Source organism: Oncorhynchus masou, chromosome 13, assembly GCF_036934945.1.
Source record: "Oncorhynchus masou masou isolate Uvic2021 chromosome 13, UVic_Omas_1.1, whole genome shotgun sequence".
Classification (NCBI taxonomy): Eukaryota; Metazoa; Chordata; class Actinopteri; order Salmoniformes; family Salmonidae; genus Oncorhynchus; species Oncorhynchus masou.
Window position 1 is genome coordinate 52,651,443 of NC_088224.1, and position 23,533 is coordinate 52,674,975.

The 23,533-nt window shown below is 46.8% G+C and overlaps 1 protein-coding gene across 1 annotated transcript in view; it reads left to right on the forward strand.

The window, feature by feature from the left end:
* Positions 1-742: 742 nt before the first annotated feature.
* LOC135552551 (protein jagged-1b) overlaps positions 743-23,533 on the forward strand; it is a 41,148-nt gene continuing 18,357 nt past the window's right edge. The window contains exons 1-2 of the mRNA XM_064984248.1: positions 743-1,480; positions 6,847-7,173. Coding sequence (XP_064840320.1) covers positions 1,337-1,480; positions 6,847-7,173 — 471 coding nt within the window. The 5' untranslated portion in view covers positions 743-1,336. The remainder of the gene's footprint in view (positions 1,481-6,846; positions 7,174-23,533) is intronic.

A 23,533-nucleotide genomic window follows, 5' to 3' on the forward strand; every position in this document is an offset into this window, starting at 1 on the left:
AGTTGACTTGATTCATGATGATGACTGCTAGCTAAGATTTTGAAAGTATGATGTTGACATGATCAGTCCAAACTAAATTACAGTAGATATAACGTGATTTGACGTCATTTTATCTGTGGCCAATGACCTTGAGCCTTCTTGGATGGGCACTTCTTATGTAAATCTGTGGCAGCACCCAAGGGGCTTGAACTTTCTAGCTCTCCCCGTAGATGTTGCGGTGACGTGGTGTCCCAATGAGTACCAGAACACTGAGCCAATTACGGCGCAACTAGAGAACATTACCAACCCCTACGCTCTTTGTTTTCCGCTGGCTACCCCACTACCACATAATGCCCTGAGCTAGGCTGAAACACCTGCATTTTAGAGCTGCCTTATTCAAGAAAGCAAAAAAGAGACCATGTTTGAATGCAGCTTTATTAATTAACTCAATGCTATTTTGTTTTAACACTGTTTGCAAACCGATATGTGACATGTATTAAGGCCAAAATAACATGCAAAACAAGTTTTTTTGTTATCTTTGCCCTGAATGACGGGTCGCCACTGGACACATTATTCGACTACGTTAGTCCAGTTGAATTACAGACCGCGTGCACATATAAAACAAGAAGACGGATATCCTCTGCCTGAGGACACACACCCCTCGCGCACATTAACACACTTTCTCTCATGTTTAACCCCCCCCGACACACACACACAGCCTCTTGTCACTGGCTGGCATCCCCTTTCGCTGAGTTCTTTCCCACCGTCGATACGCACGGTTACTTGATCGGGACCTGGGTGATTCGGATCTGTTAGCCCTGAGCGAAAGTGACCAAAGCCTACGGAAAGAGTGAGGGACGAAGCTTGCAGTGGATAAACAAGAGAGAGTAGAGTCTTGACTTTAGAGAGGGAGATTATACTTCATTTGGCTATCAATGTGAGTCCTTTGCGCAAAGAAGGAAAGGGTGTATGCGTATGTGTTTAGTTTGAAGGGCGAGTGCGTTGCGCAGAGGGAGAGTGTAATTGGGAAGAGAGCTCAAGTCAGGGAGCCAGCAGGTCTGACATTCAAAGCCTTAACGGCAGGTGGAGGGAAGATCGACCCGGTGGGGTGAGAGTGCTTTTTCTTCTTCTGTGGAAAGACCCACTCTGGATACCGCACCAAGAGAGGGAGAAGCCGGGGAGAGTGGTCGAGGAGGGACGGGCAGGCAGGAGGAACTCCCCAAGGGGAACAGCACAAGAAAGACAATAATGCCAAATACGACGCGATGAACCGACGCTCAAAGAGAGTTGAGAAAGGGATATTATAGAGTAGAGGGGACACCGCATTGTTTTACGTCCTCGATCCTTTGACGTTGAGATGGAGAGAGAACGAGCGCACGGACGAAAGCCGGTTGATTGCTGCAGGGGAGGAGGGAGGATCAGCACCAGGACAGAGATGAGGAAAGAACGGGGACAGCAGTGGACCGTGATTTTTATCGTCGCCCTTTCTCTGAAACCGCAGGTAAGCCGTACCGATTAAGCGCTATTTTCGGCCGTTGCTAACCCTGCCCTGACTTTTACAGTCGGTGTTTTCTTCCCACATAGTTAATAATGGTGCCCACATTCTACTTCCCGGTTTCTCTTGTCAATATGTCTCCGCTTGCTCCAAATGGCGCTGTGCCCAACTGTTTCTGTGCGTCTTAATAGTCGCGTGTCGTCCACTTGTTGCTCCATGGGCGTGTCCTTTCTGTAGGCTACAGGAGCAAACCTTCACGTCTTTACCAAGCATGGTCTTTGGTTACACCATTTTTTTGTTTTGGGGATTCTAAGCCTATTACACTGTAATTGCTTTGCTTTCCCGTTGAAAAGGGGCTAGACGACCCATCCGCGAAGTGAATTGTTTGAACCAGAACTGCAGAGGGAAGTGTTCAGAGTACAGCCTCCTGTAGGCTATAACGGTGTAAACAAATACATCCTTTATGTGAAATAGCAAGATACATTGTATGGTGTCTGTGGATGGAGTAAGGCTGTCTTCTATGTGTTAACTACTACTACACTTACAAGGTGAGAGGGGATTCAAGGGAATTGTCGTCAGTCTGTCCCTGTGTGTGTGTGTGTGGGTACGCACACTTGCCTCGCTGCCTCACACATTTTCATGAATGCAGTCCATCCTCTCTCTATGATATGTAGAAGTTCTGCAGATGACCAGGAATAGTCCAGCGTAGCATAGGCTACCTTGTAAATAAAATGTGATTTGTCACGTGCGCGGAATACAATGCGTACTTACAAGCCCTTTAACCAACAATAAGAAACAGAGTTAAGAAAATATTTATTAAATATACTAAAGTAAAACATGAAATTAAAAAGTAACACAATGAAATAACTATAATGAGGCTATATACAGGGGGTATCAGTACCGAGTCAATGTGGGGGGGGGGGGGGGGGGGGGGCAGGTTAGTCGAGGTCATTTGTAAATATAGGTAGGGGTAAAGTGACTATGCATAGATAATAAACAGCAAGTAGCAGCAGTGTAAAAACTAAGCTTGGCCCCGGTGATGTATTGGGCCGTACACACTACCCTCTGTAGCGCCTTACGGTCAGATGCCGAGCAGTTGCCATACCAGGCGGTGATGCAACCGGTCAGGATGCTCTCGATGGCGCAGCTGTATAACTTTTGGAGGATCTGGGGACCCATGCCAAATCTTTTCAGTCTTCTTTTCAGTTATCCTTATAATGGTAATAACAATGTAATAATGAATGTGCTTCCAAAACACCACACCCAAACCACTTTGACCACTTAGAAAATCAATTCACATTCAGTTAAATTGAACATAGGCCTATCACATTCAAGTTCAAGTTCACACAGACCTAGAGGGAAAGCCTGGGGGTAGAGCGCTGGTAGAGCGCTGGCTGAATGTGTTCTCTTCTCTTCCCCTCCCAGCTCCACCCCAGGCTATGGTTGTTGGCCTAAAAGGGTCCCATACTGGCGGGGTGACACAGCCCTCAGTGCAGGAGCAATATCAGGTCGTTCTGTATGTGTGGGTGTGTATGTGTGTGTGTTTGTGTGAGATGAGAAGCCTGTTTGTGTGTGTGTGTGTGTGTGTGTGTGTGTGTGTGTGTGTGTGTTGGGCCAGCGGCCACAGCCTTGTAGCACTAGGGCGTGTGAATGTACAGGAAGATCCACATGGATCCACTGCACCCAGCTCTGAAGCTCTTCGCTAATATAACATTGCCTTCCCCTACTACAGTACAATGCAGACCAACCGTGCTGTGGGACATTTATAATGTAGGAGGAGAGCAGTAGAGTTGATATCCTGCATCCATTTCAGCATTGAAGACACTATAACCTGTGACAATAGTGTAACACTTAACAACCTGAATTACTCAGGTCTGGGGATGTGTCCGATTCAATGCAATGCAGATACGAGCATTCAGGATGATTTATAAATGTGGTTTGACACAGTGCATAATGTTGTCCTGACACTATACTGTTATTACAGAACAGTCAAGATGGTGCCATATTTAACAGTATTAAAAGGCAAGTGTTTAACAATTGTGCTAGCCAGTGTACATATCCAACCGAGGTACTCCAGTGTTCAGGTTGTGGTCCTGGTCTCGCCCTATTTTGGGGTTAAATGGGGGACTTAATGACCGCAGCTCTTCGCGGTGATGGTCGAGACTGAGCGCTCGGAGCGGTCAGATGGAGCGCTGAAATGCAGGTATGCCCGGAATGGCTGAGAGAGGTGGGGAAAGAGGAGAGGAAGAAAGGAGGATGCAGAGTGATGAGTGGGCCTGTATCTCCACAGGCTGTTTGATGTAGGAGAGTTTGGCTCCCTAGCCCAGGGACAGGGGCAGGTGAGGGACAGAATGCCACAACAACAAGGGCCTGACTTACCAGCTTTTCTTCTAACTGGCTTTGGTCAGGTTGTGTGTAGCAGGACTATTGCACCACTATTCTTCGTCACCTTCTTTCATTGAATGTGTCGTGTGCGCGTGTGTATGTGTGTGTGTGTGTGTGTGGGTGTGTATGTGTGTGCGTGTGTGTTACGTGCATTTGTGGTTTGTGCTTTTATAGTCGTTGGAAGTCATAACAATTATTTCCTTGCTATACAACACACCAACACACCTGTCTCTCTGGGGAGCTTGTTAGCTCTACCAGCTTGCCTGTGCCCTTCTGCACCCAGCTGAGGAGAATGCTTTATAAGCTCTGGGAGGAGGGAGAGACATAGCGAGAGAGAGAGAGAGAGAGACAGAGACAAGCAGAGAGAGAGAGACAAGCAGAGAGAGAGAGAGACAAGCAAAGAGTGTGAGAGAGACAAGCAGAGAGAGGGAGAGAGAGACAAGCAGAGAGAGGGAGAGAGAGACAAGCAGAGAGGGAGAGAGAGACAAGCAGAGAGAGAGAGAGACAAGCAGAGAGAGAGAGAGACAAGCAGAGAGAGAGAGACAAGCAGAGAGAGAGAGACAAGCAGAGAGAGAGCGACAAGCAGAGAGAGAGCGACAAGCAGAGAGAGAGCGACAAGCAGAGAGAGAGACAAGCAGAGAGAGAGACAAGCAGAGAGAGAGAGAGAGAGAGAGAGAGACAAGCAGAGAGAGAGAGACAAGCAGAGAGAGAGAGATAGACAAGCAGAGAGTGTGAGAGAGACAGAGCAAGAGAGAGAGAGAGAGGGAGAGGAAGAAAGAGAGATGAAAAGAAGAATGGCAACAAAACAGAGAAGAAAAGCTGGTGCAGAGAGAAGGAGAGAAGGCAAGAGTTACAGCCTGTTCCCAGATAGAGAAGGAAGGGAGGAGGAGGAGGAGAGAGAAACCATGGCCAGGTTCCCAGTGTCTAAGTCCCCCTGCAGAGAGAGGGAGAAAAAACAAGGGAGGGCTACTGATACAGAAGAAGTAGGAAAGAAAGGAGCTCGATGGAGAGGTGGAGGAAGTGCATGACACAGGGGAGGGGAGAGGCGAAAGAGGGAGACTGAGACAGCGAGGGAGAAGGGTAAAGAAGCGGGGAGGGAAAGATGAAGACCGATAGAGGGAGATGAACTGACAGATATGGAGAGAGAGATTGCTGGAATGGGGGTGTATCTCCATTTGGATGAGGGATTTTAAGTTTCTCCCGCTGTGGGGAGGAAGTGGTGTGAATCAAGAGAGAGAGAGAGAGAGAGAGGGAGGGAGGGCATGCTATCCATAGATTACCGTAGCTGGAGAGCTTTGGGATGAAAAATGATACTCCACCCATTAAGCAGGTGTATTCATCACATTCATGAACGTTTTTTCAAGAAATATGACATCTGGAACCAGACACTTTTTGTTCCCATAGATTCACCCTCTGAGTTATACCTCATCCTAACTCTCCTGACTCCCTCTCTCTCTCCAGGCTGTGTGTGTGTGAGTTATACCTCATCCTAACTCTCCTGTCTCCCTCTCTCTCTCCAGGCTGTGTGTGTGTGAGTTATACCTCATCCTAACTCTCCTGACTCCCTCTCTCTCTCCAGGCTGTGTGTGTGTGAGTTATACCTCATCCTAACTCTCCTGACTCCCTCTCTCTCTCCAGGCTGTGTGTGTGTGAGTTATACCTCATCCTAACTCTCCTGTCTCCCTCTCTCTCCAGGCTGTGTGTGTGTGAGTTATACCTCATCCTAACTCTCCTGACTCCCTCTCTCTCCAGGCTGTGTGTGTGTGAGTTATACCTCATCCTAACTCTCCTGTCTCCCTCTCTCCCAGGCTGTGTGTGTGTGAGTTATACCTCATCCTAACTCTCCTGACTCCCTCTCTCTCTCCAGGCTGTGTGTATGTGAGTTATACCTCATCCTAACTCTCCTGTCTCCCTCTCTCTCCAGGCTGTGTGTGTGAGTTATACCTCATCCTAACTCTCCTGTCTCCCTCTCTCTCCAGGCTGTGTGTGTGAGTTATACCTCATCCTAACTCTCCTGACTCCCTCTCTCTCTCCAGGCTGTGTGTGTGTGAGTTATACCTCATCCTAACTCTCCTGACTCCCTCTCTCTCCAGGCTGTGTGTGTGTGAGTTATACCTCATCCTAACTCTCCTGACTCCCTCGCTCTCCAGGCTGTGTGTGTGTGAGTTATACCTCATCCTAACTCTCCTGACTCCCTCTCTCTCCAGGCTGTGTGTGTGTGAGTTATACCTCATCCTAACTCCCTCTCTCTCCAGGCTGTGTGTGTGTGAGTTATACCTCATCCTAACTCTCCTGACTCCCTCTCTCTCCAGGCTGTGTGTGTGTGAGTTATACCTCATCCTAACTCTCCTGTCTCCCTCTCTCTCCAGGCTGTGTGTGTGTGAGTTATACCTCATCCTAACTCTCCTGTCTCCCTCTCTCTCTCCAGGCTGTGTGTGTGTGAGTTATACCTCATCCTAACTCTCCTGTCTCCCTCTCTCTCTCCAGGCTGTGTGTGTGTGAGTTATACCTCATCCTAACTCTCCTGTCTCCCTCTCTCTCTCCAGGCTGTGTGTGAGTTATACCTCATCCCAACTCTCCTGTCTCCCTCTCTCTCCAGGCTGTGTGTGTGTGAGTTATACCTCATCCTAACTCTCCTGTCTCCCTCTCTCTCTCCAGGCTGTGTGTGTGTGAGTTATACCTCATCCTAACTCTCCTGACTCCCTCTCTCTCCAGGCTGTGTGTGTGTGAGTTATACCTCATCCTAACTCTCCTGACTCCCTCTCTCTCCAGGCTGTGTGTGTGTGAGTTATACCTCATCCTAACTCTCCTGACTCCCTCTCTCTCCAGGCTGTGTGTGTGTGAGTTATACCTCATCCTAACTCCCTCTCTCTCCAGGCTGTGTGTGTGTGAGTTATACCTCATCCTAACTCTCCTGACTCCCTCTCTCTCCAGGCTGTGTGTGTGTTATACCTCATCCTAACTCTCCTGACTCCCTCTCTCTCCAGGCTGTGTGTGCAGTGGGGATGTTTGAGCTCCAGATCCGTCACTTCCAGAACCCCCATGGTGTGCTGCAGAGTGGGGAGTGCTGTGACCTCCAGGCCACAGGGGGGCAGCGCTGCTCACTCACGGACCAGTGTGACACCTTCTTCAGGGCCTGCCTCAAGGAGTACCAGGCCCGGGTCGTCCCCACAGGAGCCTGCACCTTCGGGGCGGGCAGCACCACCGTCCTGGGGGGCAACACCCAATCCCTCCGTCACCGAGGGCACGACGGAGGAGGAAGAGAGGATGGCACTACAGGGCACGTCATCATTCCCTTCAAATACGCCTGGCCGGTGAGTACAGAAATGTAACTACAATGTTGTTACTACGGTAACATGATATGGTTCAAGTAGGTACACACTCACAGAGACCTGTGACGGCGGTGACACTAGCTCTTAGCATTCAGTCAGGCGGCCTTGCTACTATTTGGAGAAACTAGTAGCAGTTTTCTACTTGTATTAAACATAGGCATTGCTTTTGATGCGGAGATGATGCACATTCTCTCCTTCCTTCTCTCTCTCTCCCTGGTTCTTCATCTCTCTCTCCTCCTAAACTCTAAGCTGTTGTGCTGTTGCACCATTAAGGTCGCCGATGTCGCGCCTCTCTGTCTGACTTTGTGCATCGACGTGTCTGTGTCTGTACCAGGCACGTAGTCCAGGCTGGTGTCTACGACGCCTCACTAAAGAGGCGGCCTAATTAGTTACACGTTAGACCCATCGATAATCCAATTCTGTCCCTCTCCTCTTCAATCCTCTTCCACACCGCGTCTCCCGACCCAAACAAAACAGGAAGAGCGGAAAATAGAAGCAGCAAATGCAAGTGAAGAGGAATCCTGAAGGCTGGAGGTCGTGTGCGTCGTGTATCGCTGCTGCTCACAAATACGTTGTTCTATTTGCATGTTACTAAGCCCTGAGATGATCACTAGTGGGAGTGGGGGGGGGGCAGACATCTGGAGGGGGGGGGGTGAAAGCTTTTTCGCTAGTGGAAGAGGAACACTAAATGTTCACAACGAGCAGAGTTCATCCCACCGTTTACATCTCTTTATCCCCCCCATTAGAAGCAGTTCCCAGTTTTTGCTGGAATTACTATCTCTTTGTTTCCAAGTCGTTTCGTCGGTCAGCGCCACAGCGACTACAATCCCTTTTGGAATGACTTGGCACATGCAGGACGACTGCGCAACATTGTCTTCCTTCCAGAGATCGGAACAGTTGTTTGTTTCTTTGTTTACTGTCTCAATGAGAGCTTTCAATATTTTTTGTTGTTGTTGTTGTTGTTCATGGTCTGGAATGCTTCCTTTCTGACCTCTCAGTGAGGTTGAATGGTTATTCATAATGGGAGTATTATATTCATGGGGGAACGAGAGCTGACGATGTGGTTGTAATTATATTCCTATTGCCTAGTAATAATGTTTGTTATATTGTGCAAAGCCCTGGTTGAGATTTGTTCTTAACTGGTTTGGTAGGCCGTCATTGTATATAAGAATTTGTTCTTAACTGACTTGCCTAGTTAAATAAAGGTTAAATACATTTTTTTTTAAAGATTTAGAGGCGGACTGGGAATTAACGCTGGTCATGCCCACCAGCTGGCCTGGTGTTGGAGCGCACAGGTCTGTATGTTCTAGCTACAGGCGCCTGGAACACAACACATGCACACGGACACACACACACACACTTTCGCCCCTCCATGCTGGGGAGGTGTGTGAGTGGCAGGTATGAGTGTGAGAAAATTCTCTAGCAGAAAGTCTATCGGGATCAGTTTCAGGGCCAGGCTGCGGGGCGGGCTTGGCTGCAGGGATGAGGAGAGACACACTCAGAGGCAGGCCAGCATTTCTATGGGGAGACCGGCGGTTGAATGACTCACATTATCTGGCCGTCTCCAGGAGGTAGGGGAGAGGCCAGGGGAAATAGGGGGGGGGGGGGGGCTCAGGCAGTATTCTGATATCTCTGCCCCAGGTGAGGGGATGAACAGGTGAGCACAGTCATTATGAGGAAAGGTGAGCTCCCTTTATCCCTCGCCCTCGCTCTTTCTCTTCACTAATCTATTCAGGGAAACGAGAGTGTGTGTGTGTGTGTGTGTGTGTGCGCGCGCGCGCGTGCGTGCGTGTGCGTCCACGCGTGTGTGTATGCGCACACGTTTGCATTTGCTTGTCTTTTGGGTGTGAATAACCTGCGTGTGTGTGTGTGTGTGTGTGTGTGTGTGTGTGAATGTGTATTATATTTCCCCGTTGTCTGCCCAGCCCCTCACTGTCGGATCATATGGACTGAAGGATTTGGCTGCAGTTTGACCCCGAGTCCAGGGACAGCTAGCGGCCCGGTCTGGGATGTTTTAGCCAAGGCGTTTCCTTTCAGATATAAAACATCAAAAGCATTTTGAACCGTGAGGTCATTTCTCAAGTCGCCCGGTCTCATGTTGTTTCCAACTTCGCATAGCTGATTGGCGGAAAGAGGGGGACTGTGGGGATGGTCTTTTACTTGTCTATGTGGCGGAGGAAACCTACACAGTTTCCGAATGAATGGATGGAGTGAATAGGCGGTGCACTAGAAGGAGTTGCCGGGCAGCTCTCAGACAAAGGTGCATTATAATCTCTCTAAAGCCTTGTTCCTCTCAAAGATCGGAATCCTATAGAAATCGTTACTCTAGATCGGCTGTGCGTAACTTGAACCTGCTTTCCACTCTTAACAACTTTCCCCCTCGTACCGTTGTTGACTTGGGGCCAGCTTTAGAGGAGGGTTAAGAGTCCTTGTGACAAATGACTTTGTGATAGGCACTGAACGAACACCGTTAAATAGAACTGAATGGGCTGTGGCCCTCATCTCTTGATCTTAGGTCAGTCTTTCGTAATCTTGACCTCAAGTGTTAAGCCACTCGATCTGATCGTAGGTCAGGTTCTCTGCCAGTGGGAGAGATCCCTCAACTGGTGGGACTCACGTTCAGCTGACTGTGTGTGTGTGTGTGTGTGTGTGTGTGTTTCGGTAACCATATCATCATCTACAGTCATTTCTTTTTCACTCTCTTTCTTTCTTTTCTTTCCTCGTTCACTCCCACCGCTTGCCTTAGTTGTTCTTGAAGGTTATTTAAAAAGCCGCGCGCGTACATTGTTTCCTGTTGGGTTGTATGTTCAGGTTGTAGTCAATGCCGCACATACAGGGCTGTTGATAAGTCTCATCTCTTGCATATGGGCCAGTCTTGTGAGTGCAGTGGTACCAGGAACCGTCAACAGTCAAAGGTCAGAGTTGGAAGTACGTCTCATAATTCCCACACTAGGATTCCCACACTAGGATTCCCACACTAGGATTCCCACACTAGGGTTCCCACACTAGGATTCCCACACTAGGGTTCCCACACTAGGGTTCCCACACTAGGATTCCCACACTAGGGTTCCCACACTAGGATTCCCACACTAGGGTTCCCACACTAGGGTTCCCACACTAGGGTTCCCACACTAGGGTTCCCACACTAGGGTTCCCACACTAGGGTTCTCAGGGAGATGTCACGAGATGCACATGCGAGAGAGGACAAAAAAAGGGCCATATCCACAGAAATGGAGAGGAAGGACCACTATTTGTTCTCTATCTAAGGGTGAGTAAGGTCTAGGTAAGGGTTAAGGTTCGAGTACGGGTTAACTAAGGGATAGTGAGAGTTAGTGGTTAAAACTTCAAAATAAATCACATTCTTTGATCAGAAAGCATCATACTTCCGTAAATCTCTTACCTGGCTTTACTGACCTCTGCTCTCTCTGTGACAACCAGGCTTCCAGGAACAACTGAACGGGCCCTGCTATTAAACATGCAAAGTAGAGAAATGATGCAAATGCATTTCAGCCAGTACTCTCCTGTGTTCTGGGTCGGGTCTAATATGCTCGACTACACACAGACGCTCGCTCGCACGCACACACACAGACACACACACACTGTGGGTTTACCTGTGCATTGGCGTGTGGGAGTCAGGCTGACCCAGTCACCAAGGGGTTATGAGAGGAGAGAGGAGGACAGAGAGCTCAGTTAGAAAACTCTTTCATTTGGGTCTCTCTCTCTCTCTCTTTCCTTCGCTTTCTCTACTCCTCCTTTGTGCTTTCCTCTCCTTTTGTCCGTCGATGACTCTCTCATACACACTCACTTGTGGGCTGACATTGGACACACACACACACACACACACACACACACACACACACACACACACACACACACACACACACACACACACACACACACACACACACACACACACGAAGAAAGTGAATTCCATCAGGGATTGAGCCTTGTGTTTTTCAGAGATAAGTGAATAACCTGGAGGACAGAAGTCTCTCTCGGGAGGCAGCCTTTTAATGATTTCATTTGTGTGCAAATTGGATTGAAATGGGAGTTTCTATATTAGGAGGGGGAAGCAGATTTACACAATCACCTTGGAGATCCTGCGGGGACCGTGTGTGGAGTGCGTGCGTGTGTGCGTTCATCTTGGTACACTGAGTTTGAAGAAGTGCGTGGGCACACGGCTTTGTAAGTAGTTGAACAGGTGTAATTACAGAAGTCTATTGACTCCTCACCCAGCTCCCTCTAGCACTCTCTCTCCAATCTCTCCCTCTACAACTCTCTCTCCAATCTCTTCCTCTAGCACTCTCTCCAATCTCTCTCTCTCTCTCTCTCCCTCTCTCTCCAATCTCTCTACCTTTACTACTCTGTGCTCCATCCCTTGTGTCCAACCCCTCCGAAGTCACTCATCTGTCAACACAGCCTCTCTCTCTCTCTCTCTCAATTCAATTCAATTCGCTTTATTGGCATGACGTAACAATGTACATATTGCCTAAGCTTATTTTGGATATTTACAATAAAAAAAATTAAAAAATGAGAATCAAATCGTCGACAGGACAACAGTAACAATAATAACCAAGTGTCAAAATAACTATACATTCAACAATAACAATAAGCATATAGTAGAGGACATGTGCAGGTTGATTGGTCTGTCAGACTTTGTCCCTCATCTTATGGCAGGCAGCAATGTAGTGCGCTGCCAACCCACAGCTCTCTGCGTCCTCCCCCAACAGGACGGGTAGCGTATCCTCATCAGAGAGCTCTTTGAAACCTTGAATAAGGGTTTCAAATTTGGGGAAATGACACTCTCTAATTGTTTTATATTTATTTACATTTAGTCAGGAAATGCAGCTCCGTCTCAGGTTCTGCTGTTGTGCAGTGGTTGCACAGCCTTTCCTCTACAGGGAGCCAGGCTTTCATCTGTCTACCCCTCTCAATGGCAAGGCTGTGCTCACTGAGCCTGTACTCTGTCAAGGTTTTTCTACGGTTTTGATCAGTAACCATGGTCAAATATTTAGCCACGGTGTACTGTCGATTTAGGGCCAGATAGCAGTGCATTTTGCTTTGTGTTTGTGCTTGTGTTTCCCAATAAGCAATGTAGTTTTGTTTTGACTGTGTTGTAATATGGTTTATTCTGATTGATTGGATGTTCTGGTCCTGAGGGCTTCAGTGTGTTAGTAGAACAGGTTTGTGAAGTCAGCCCCAGGACCAGCTGGATGAGGGGACTCTTTTCTTTGTTCAGCTTGGCATTTCAGGGCTTGCTAATGATATGAGAGGGGGTCACTGTATTTTAGATGTTTCCAAAACTTAATTGCTCTTTTTGAGTTTTTATTATAAGTGGATATTGGCCTAATTCTGCCCTGCATGCAGCGGGAGAATAGGAGAATAGTAGGAGAATCTTAAAGAACTCTGCATGCAGGGTTTCAATGGGTTGTCCCATTTGATGAAATTTTGTTTTGCAAGTGGACCCCACACCTCGCTGCCATAAAGTGCAATTGGTTCAATTCGTTTTAGCAAATTGTAATAGGTATTTCAAATTGAATTAGCTTTTTAATGGCATAGAATGCCCTGCATGCTTTCTCTCTCAGGTTATTCACTGCCTCATTAAGGTGTCCAGTTGAGCGTATTTTTAAACCTAAGTAATTGTCATGTGTGCATTACTCTATATATTTTGTACCAATTGAGAACTTTGGTCTAATTCCCTGATTTTCTGGAAAATCATTATTTTAGTATTTTTGGGGTTTACTGCCAGGGCCCAGGTCTGGCAGTACTGCTCTAGCAGGTCCAGGCTCTGCTGAAGGCCATGTGTTGTGTGCTGTGGGTTTTACAGCACATGGCCTCTCTCTCCCCTTCTCTCTCTCTCTCTGTTCTTTATCCCCATGTCAACCCATTCCTTTCATTGTTACTGCCCTCGCTCTCACTTCTGTCCCTCTGGCGACGTGAAACCACATACAGTGAGCTACAGAAGTATTTCTCTGTACTCGGGCACTTTGGATTTGAAATGAGACGAATATTATAGTCCTGAACGAATCGGTAATAATGATGAGTGAGAAAGTTACAGATGCACAAATATCATACCCCCAGAGACATGCTGACCTCTCACCCTTACAATAACAGGGGAGTTGTAACGGTTTTCTTTAGTCAAAGGAGAGGAGGACCAAAATGCAGCGTGACTATTTAGATTCATGTTTTAATGGAAAAAAGACCACGGAACAGTACAAAAACGTAACGAGAAAACCTAAACAGCCTATACTGGTGCAAACTAACACAGAACAAGGAACAATCACCCACAAAACCCAACACCAAACAGGCTACCTAAATATGGTTCCCAATCAGAGACAATGACTAACACCTGCCTCTGATTGAGAACCATATCAGGCCAGACATAGAAATAGACAAACAAGACATCCAACATAGAATGCCCACTCCTATCACACCCTGACCAAACAAAACATAGAAACATACAAAGCAAACTATGGTCAGGGTGTGACAGGAGGTTAACATTTTTGTGTCTGTAACTTTCTCACTCCTCATTATTCACAATTAATTCATGACTATCCACAATCATGGTAACATCCACATTAATGTAGAAGTGTGGATGAAAATAACTTATATTATAAGCTGACAATCTGCACTTTAACCTCCCAGTCATTTTTATAATTTCAAATCCAACTTGCCGTAGTACAGAACCCAAACAGCAACGACGTAGCTGGGGCTCACTGTAGTTTCCTTTGCGGTGGGAATTTTATGGAGCAAGGAACAATAATCATACCGCTAACGGTGCTCCTGGGGGGGGTCTCCCTTTTCAGTGACAGCGAATGGAGCGTCATGAACTGGATAAACCTCTGGGTCCCAAGTGTTCTTCCCTGTCTCTTCTATGTCCTCCTCCAAGTCCTTTCCTTCTTATTAACCTCACTGTGGCGTCTTGGGAACCACACTCTCCAAGTACCACTCATTATTAACCCATGAACACCACTCTCATTCTGTTCTGCTGTCCGTGTGTGGGCGGTTGACACACTAACCTGATATCTCCTCTTTGCCCGAAAAGAGAGCGTGTACGTGTGTGTTGGGTGTGTACTTGCGGGTACTTGTCTATATTTTTGGGGATGGACAGTTTCTCTCTCTCCACAGCCTTGAATCCGGTTTACTAAGAAAGTAGAAGCAGGGGAATTTTGAGAGGCCTTCCAGATACACACGCACGCACACACACCCATCCCTACACCTACTTTCTCACTGGCCGTGCCTCACACTAAAAACCACAAATGTGGATGTTTAGCAGCCAGTGACCAGACGAGGTAATTTCCTGCGGAAGCCAAAGGGGGCATCTCGTTGTGGGCCGGGGAGGCGAGAGGGACACGATGGGGGAGATGAGACTAGAGGGGGGGGGGGGGTCATGGAGGGAACACACCATGCTGCGAGGGCTCTGTTGTTTCAGAGCGTTTGAAGTAGCCTAGAATCACATAACTTTGTCAAGCCAATTAACCCGCTAAGAATGTGACTCAAAGAGACAGAGGAGGAGGAGAGGTGGAATGGGAGGGAATGGGAGTCTGATACTAATCATGTCCTGGATGAAAGAAAAACACAAAGATGGAGAGCATAAAGGAACAGAGGAGGGACGGGATCACGCGGCAGCAGGGTGGGGTGGATGGCAGCAGGGTGGGGTGGATGCCAGCAGGGTGGGGTGGATGCCAGCAGGGTGGGGTGGATGCCAGCAGGGTGGGGTGGATGCCAGCAGGGTGGGGTGGATGGCAGCAGGGTGGGGTGGATGGCAGCAGGGTGGGGTGGATGGCAGCAGGGTGGGGTGGATGGCAGCAGGGTGGGGTGGATGCCAGCAGGGTGGTGGATGCCAGCAGGGTGGAGTGGATGCCAGCAGGGTGGAGTGGATGGCAGCAGGGTGGAGTGGATGGCAGCAGGGTGGGGTGGATGGCAGCAGGGTGGAGTGGATGGCAGCAGGGTGGGGTGGATGGCAGCAGGGTGGGGTGGATGGCAGCAGGGTGGGGTGGATGGCAGCAGGGTGGAGTGGATGGCAGCAGGGTGGGGTGGATGCCAGCAGGGTGGGGTGGATGCCAGCAGGGTGGGTGGATGCCAGCAGGGTGGGGTGGATGGTAGCAGGGTGGGGTGGATACCAGCAGGGTGGGGTGGATGCCAGCAGGGTGGGGTGGATGCCACCAGGGTGGGGTGGATGCGTACACCCAGGGGCTAGTCCATGTCTGTTTTAGGTTTCAGGTTTCAAATGGCACCCTATTTTCTGGATGTAGTGCACTCCTTTTGTCCAGGGTCCATAGGGTATAGTGCACTATATAGGGAATAAGGATGGACCCACTGTTACTGTGTTTCCATTCAGGTGTTGGCGGTGTGGTGCAAGCCATCGTATCCAGCTTCAAGCACCGCTGTCATGACAACACTGTCACTGAAGGGACATGTGTGGAAGTGTGTGTGTGTGTGTGTGTGTGTGTGTGTGTGTGTGTTAGTGTGTGTGTTAGTGTGTGTGTGTGTGTGTCTATAATTACAGCTGGGCTAGTGATACTCCAGGTGAGTGGTGCCATCTGTATGAGAGAGGGGTTATGATAGTAATGGGCCTGGTAGCAGAATGATTGGTGTGATGCTCACATAGATTGTAGAACATGGGGAGGTGGAGAGAAAGAGAGAGAGAGAGAATACTGTTATAGCTGATAGTTTTGACGATCATATTTATCATGTGCACTTTTGCATGTGTGTGCGTGTGTGTGCGTGTGCGTGCGTGGAGGGGAAATTCCTCTCTCAGGGATGGGAGTCCTTCCTGTCATAGAGCTGTGTTTGTACAGCCTGGCTCAGCCGGGATATCCTACCCTGCCCATGTCTGAGGGCTCAGAGAGAGGTGGAGAGTGAAGGGGGGTGTCATAATGCCCATCAGAAATGGAGTGAGAGGGATAAAAGAGATAACAGAGAGATAGAAAGAGAGAGAGAGAAAAAGAGAGATAGCGAAAGGAAGAGAGAGTGCATATCAGGGAGAAATGGAGAGAGGGGCACACCTGGCTCCATGAGCTTTGAGGAAAAGGATTGTGGGCATACATGGGCATCTGTGTGGGTATCATTAACTCAAGCCTTGTTTTTATTTATGGTAGACTGGAGGGGAAGGGAGGGAGAAACAATCAGACAGTTTCCAGCGATTTATGGCCGTTTTAATTTCCTTGTTGTTATTGCGTCTTGTTTTGGGAACTCCCTCTCGTTCTCTCTCCATGCGAACACAGCCTGTTAAGAAGAGTGGTCAACGAGGGCATAACTGTGGAGACCTGGAACTGTGGTATGTCCAAATGGAAAAAGGCCCCATCGTCCTTCCAGCCCACAGCAACATCAACCTCAAGAACTTTTGCGGATGGAGAGGTTACGAGTGGTAGAATTAGCAAATTGCTCCCAGAACAGTGGTTTAAGAAAAGATGAAATAAATGACAGTTCTGCAAGAGATGACAGGCATTCCATGGAAGTTTTCCAGAGGAAATAGTGAAGTTAGGAATAGTGAAGTTGAGTGTCCTCTTGAACGAATCAACTTCAATTATAAGTGTTTTAATGGTTTCTTCCAGCCTCTCAATTCACTGCCGTGACACACTTTGAGCCAACTCTACATGACAGACACACACACACACGCACGCTCACAGTGAACTATGAAATAACACACACATGACACACTGTGGTCGTCAACGCACACACACACACCAGACAACACTGCACTCACACACTCTCCCACAGCGACATTCCACCCTGACAAACACACAAATACACACTCACACAGGTACACCATGCTCTCATCCACGTCACTCCCCGGCTCTGTCATCCCTTCTGTTGTTGTTTTGGTAACTAACATTAAAAATATCACTGCACTATTGTCAGTGTCGCTTACATCATCGGTGGCCAGTGGCGACGAGTCATTCAGGTCAGGTGGGGCAGAGCCGTGATGGACTCAGGGTTCTGTCACTCATGGGGACACTACATCACAGCAAAATATACGGGTAGAGCTTGAAAATTCAAGCCCCTTGGGTGCTGCCATAGACTTACATTAGAAGTGCCCATTCAAGAATGCTCAAGGTCATTGGCCACAGATAAAATGACGTCAAATCATGTTATACCTACCTTAGCTTTGATTGGACTGATCATGTCAACAACATACTTAGCTAGCAAGCTAGACAATCAGTCATCATTATGCATCAAGTAGGCAATCTACTGGCAAATCCTTTTCAATCCTTGTCATAAGAAGAAAAATTATAGATAAACGTATCGTTGCTCGTCGGCCATTGAACATAAACATTACACAACAAGATGGAAATCTCAAATTGAACAATGAGTGCTAAGGCGCCACTGCAGCACCGGGTTCGATCCCAGGCTGTGTCACAGCCGGCTGTGACCCGGGAGACCCATGGGACGGCACAGCGGTGTCCGGGTTAAGGGAGGGTTTGGAGGGCCGGGATGTCCTTGTCCCATCGTGGTGTAGCGACTCCTTGTGGTTGGCCAGTCGGTCGACTTCGGTCATCAGTTCGACAGTGTTTCCTCCAACACATTGGTGTGGCTAGCTTCCGGGTTAAACGAGCAGTGTGTCAAGAAGCAGTGCGACTTGGCTCTCGACCTTTGCCAAGTCCGTAGGGGAATTGCAGCGATGAGACAAGATCATAACTACCAATTGGATATCACGAAAACGGGGGTAACGCCATGGGACAGAAAAGTTTGAGTACATTGGGCATGCTGTCAATCCAGCATGACTTCTGTCGCGTTCAAAACAACTGGAAACTCGGATCTGGGAAATCTCAGACTTCAGTGAGTTCAAGACAACTGGGAACTCGGAGAACTCATTTTGAACAGTCATCCAACTCTGAATTCCAAGTCAGGATTTCTGGCCTCTTTCTGGAGCCCACAAGAAAGTGCTGTGCGAGGCACCACCTTCCTGTTCAAGAGAGCACAGCACAAAAATGTCTTGTATGCTGCTGCATAAATTATATAATATGCCAGGGAAATATGTATACAGTAGAAGAGAAAGTAATACTAAGTGTACTGTATGTTGTGTAGTAAGCTGTAAGTAGCCGGGAAAGTAATACTAAGTGTACTGTATGTTGTGTAGTAAGCTGTGAGTAGCCGGGAAAGTAATACTAAGTGTACTGTATGTTTTGTAGTAAGCTGTAAGTAGCCGGGAAAGTAATACTAAGTGCACTGTATGTTGTGTAGTAACCTGTAAGTAGCCCATTTGCCTCACCCTATTAATTTACTCCCTTTTCACCTCATAAATTAGCCTACTGTTCTGACTTGGTGGTGCACATTTCTCCTATAGCCTGTTTTAGAGAAATGTCATCATCGAATATTGTACGAGCTTTCATTGTCTGCTTGTATGCCCCTTTATTTATCCTACAGTTCTGACTTGGTGTACAGGGAGAATACTGTAAGAACTGCCCATGTTCTGAATTTGGTCCCCGTACATTTCAAAAGTGCTCAACTATTTGTTATGTTGGCCTCATCCGTCCCCAGCTCGCTCATTAATGTCTTAATCGAAATTACAGATTGCCTCTTATACAATCTTCGTCCCTTTATGCCATAGTTTGTACATCTCAATTGTCAGTAGAAATCACATTTGTTTTAGCAAGTCAGCCATATCAGCTATGTTTTTTTTTAAAGGCAGTAAATGAGGCTGAATAAACTGTTTCGCTGCCAGACAAGGCTCCGCTGACAGCCAGGTGTAGCAGTGGTAAGACGTTGGGTCTGATGTTAGGACAGCTTTACTTAGGCCCTAACAGTTTGTCAGCACCGTTTGTCACCGTTATAGTGCAATTCGTGTATTGTTTAGTGTTGTGTAGTGGCTTTACTGGTGTGCATAAAACATTTTGGGGGGGTTTCGCCCCACACAAGATTTACATGCTAAAATCACCACAGTCAGTGGCCATGTCTCATTATTGTGGTTTAATTTCCTCTCTCTCTGGTCATAAACGCACACACACCCACACACGCAGGCGCACACACACACACTCACCATGTACTCACTCAAGCCTGTTTTTTAAAATATTTATTTTTACGTAGCAACCTTAGCAACGTATCTGTGTATTTCTAACCAGACTGGTAAGGGATCGAGTGGAACCACTGTTCTGGTGGAACTGCAGGGTTGAGTGACAAGGAGAGAAGGGAAATATCACGGGTCAAAAGTTGGTTTGTATGTTTCTGTCAGTGTGTGAGAGAGTGAGTGGATATACTGTATGTGGGGGTGCTAGGGGTGTATATATTCGGAGCATGTATTTAATAGCAGACTATTGTGATTTAATGATAATAACAATGATTTGGTTGGTCACCTATATTTGTCCTATTGTTGTTGTGTATACCTGTGTGTTAAACTGTTGGTATGCTTCTGTGCATCTGATTTGCATATCTGTGTTAATTGCGTTACTGATAGATGACATGTTGAAGTGTGTTGGACAGTGTATCTGCTTTGTAGTATAGCATTATTGGAAAGTGATGCGATACGGTTTTTGATAATGATCCTTTTGGCACAGTTCACATCAAACAATTGGACAATTCCACGGTAACGGAATTGCACTGAGACGCTGATTTTCTACTTAAAATGTTTGGCCAAACTAAAAACATTGATTTGAAAGTTTAACAAACCATACAACTCTATGCACAATGACTACTTTAAACAATTTCACAATTCATTTTTGACATAAACACATTTACCGGAAGAACAGTGCAGATGCAAAGTTTGGTAACAGAATTTTGGTCAAATCTAACTTCAGTTTAAAAAAAAAATATCTGCTCTGAATGTCTGCAGAAAGAACGGGCTGTCAGCTATGACACGACACCTTGACTTTGAAAAAATCTATTTTGGTTATTGAACTACAGTAGATGAAGTGGATTTACATCTGGTAATGGAATTTCATGAAGGGTCCCTGATGAATAATCATTCTATATGAATGTCATTCTCTTCATGGCGATGTATTCTAAATAGGTACACAAAGGTGTAAATATTCAATATTCTCCTTTGCATATTTGGGCATTTTCTACACACTGAATATTATTTTAATGAGCTTTGCCCCCCGAAAAAAAAAAACATTTGGTTGTTCCAGACAGGACCAAATCTAAACCAATCATAGACGTCTATATTTCCTATGTTTGGACATCAAAGTACAGCACAGTAGATTGGAGTAGAGTACTCGCTGTGCCCTTGAGCAAGGCACTTAACCCGAATTGCTCCTGTTAAGTCGCTCTGGATGAGAGCTTCTGCTAAATAACAAAAATGTAGAGTACAGTAGAGTTCAGTTATAGTGTACTCAACTCTAGTGTGGTCTACTGTGTACTGAACTCGACTTTTCTTTGATGTACTCTATTGCGTGATGTACTGTGCTGTCCAAACGTATCAACCCAACTGTCGTTTGGATATATTTTTAATATCTTTATAAACTTGTCTGGCAGATGTTTTCTAAAACACCTTTTCCATCTGTTTGACCAGAAATCTAATATTTTTCTTATTGCTTATTTTCAGGATGGAAAATGGTAGCTTTAGCAAAAAGGTCTGGTCACTGGTACACCCTTCCTGAGTGCGTGTGTCACCTGGCTGTGTGTGTGTGTGACCCGGGCTCTGCGTGGATGTGTGTGTGTGTGTGTGTGTGTGTGTGTGTGTGTGTGTGTGTGTGTGTGTGTGTGTGTGTGTGTGTGTGTGTGTGTGTGTGTGTGTGTGTGTGTGTGTGTGTGTGTGTGTGCAGTGTGTATGTAGTGGTGTAAAGTACTTAAGTAAAAAATACTTTAAAATACTACTTAAGTTATTTTTAGTGGTATCTGTACTTTACTTTACTATTTATATTTTTTACTTTTACTTTTACTTCACTACAATCCTAAGGAAAATAAGGTACTTTTTACGCCGTACATTTTACCCGACACCCAAAAATACTCATTACATTTTGAATACTTAGCAGGACAGGAAAATGGGCCAATTCACGCACTTATCAAGACAACACATGGTCGTCCCTTGTGCCTCTGATCTGGCAGACTCACTAAACACAAATGCATCTTTTGTAAATTATGTCTGAATGTTGGAGTGTGCCCCTGGCTATCCATACATTTTTCCAAACAAGAAAATGGTGCCATCTGCTTTTCTTAAAAGAAGGAATTTGAAATGATTTATACTTTTACTTTTACTTTTGATACTTAGGGAAATTTAGAACCAAATATTTTTACTCAAGTAGCATTTTACTGGGTGACTTTTACTTTTACTTGAGTAACTTTCTATTAAGGCATCTATACTTTTACTCAAGTATGACAATAGGGTACTTTCCCCACCACTGGTCATATGGGCCTCCTTTAGGTCGTAGCCAGCTGCTGACATGGGAGCAGATACAGGGTGGGGGAGAATGGGGTATGGTTGGGGAAGGACTGGGGAGGGGTGGGGCAGCGGTAGGAGAACAGAGGGAGAGAGATAATATGACCTTTGAAATGTCTCTATGCCTTTGGAACATTTGTGAGTGTAGTGTTTACCGTTCATTTCTGATTGTTTGTTTCACATTTGTTTATGGTCTATTCCACTCGCTTTGGCTCTGTAAACACATGTTTCTCCTGCCAATTAAAACCCTTAGAATGTCTTTGAATTGAGAGAGAGATAAGGAGAGAAAGGGGATGAGAAAGGTGTACTTAGCTAGTAGCCTGGGAGCACGCCAACGCTGAGGTAGCGGTGTGTGTGTATTGGACACGGCGTAATTCCCTACCCAGAAGTCTTCCGACAGGATACCCAAACCGGTGAGGACATCCGCCCATAATCACCCCTCCCGAGTCGTCGTCCCCATCAATGAATCCAAATGGTTCCAGCATCCCGAGCCACAAACACCCCGCTTGCAGTCTGGGAGGTCTCGACGGCTCTCATTAGCACTCTGACTGATGCGGGCGACCACTGTGTGTGTGTTAATGGGGGTGGATTGTAAACACAATAGGTAAAGATAGTGGAGTGAAAAACACTCGAGTATGAACACGCACACACGCACACACACGCACACACACGCCCTCAGCGTCTACACTCCTGTGCACCTTCCCCGCCCTTCATCCTTCCCTCCCCACTCCTGAATGTCTTTTCCAACCTCTAATAAACTGCCCTCTACACATTTTTACACCTCCTCCCGCCTCCCTCCTTCCCTCCCTTCATTCTTATACATATCATTTACTCTCGGCTCACTTACTATCTTTTATCTCATATTCCGTCCTCTTTCCCTCCGTCTAAACTCACCTTCCATCATCCATCTCTCCATCTCCCCCCCCCCCCTCGCTCCACTCATCCCCTCGGCGGTGGGCCCTTAGAGCAGAGTCGTGACTGCACATCCATGCAGCCCTTTAGGAGGACACCCTACCCACAATGCATGGCGGGGTGATTTGCATGGCAGCTGCAGGGGTGTTTAGGAGAGAGAGAGCGAGAGGAGGGATGGAGAAAGGGGGGACATGGATCTGAATTATTCATTGCTGAATAATTCAGACCCATGTCTATAAAAACAACAACAACAAAAAAACACCTGTCCTCCTTATCTCCCCTGAGTCGGGTATCTCAGTAAATCCAAATTCGTAAGATATCTGCTGCTTGTCCCTGTCTTCTGTATGGGCCCTGTTGTAGCCAGATGTAGTTGTTTATACAGTACTCTCTCTCTCTCTCTCTGTCTCTCTCTCTCTCTCTGTCTCTCTCTCTGTCTCTCTCTTTCTCTCTCTCTCTCTCTCTCTCTCTCTCTCTCTCTCTCTCTCTCTCTCTCTCTCTGTCTTTCTCTCTCTCTCTCTTTCTTTCTCTCTCTCTCTCTCTCTGTCTCTCTCTCACTCTCTCTGTCTCTCTCTCTCTCTCTCTGTCTCTCTCTCTATCTCTCTCTGTCTCTCTCTGTCTCTCTGTCTCTCTCTCTGTATTGCTGCTTTTTTAAGGTGCTGAATTCCGAATGGTTCACGCCACTCTGTCGTATCATACAAGCATACCCGGGGCCGTGCTGATCTAGGATCTGTTCATATAACATTATTTGTTATGATCTAAAAGGCAAAACTGATCCCAGATCAGCACTCCTACTCTGACAAAACTTTGGAAAAATGCTAACCTCCTCCCTGTCCTTAAGGGCCTGGAGGAGTTGCCAGAATGCTCCGTAGATGTGAGTAACATGGCTCCCTTGGGGTAGCTTAGTTTGGTATAACACATCAGTGCTGCTGTATAGGGCTGACACAATTTCTTTATAACTGTCTCAACCCCTAACCTCCCTTGTTATTGTAATGGTGAGAGGTTAGCATGTCTTGGGGGTAGGATATTTGTGGGTCTGTAACTTTCTCACTCATTAATATTCACATTTAATTCAGGATTATCCATAATCATAATCATAATCATGGTGCATCCACA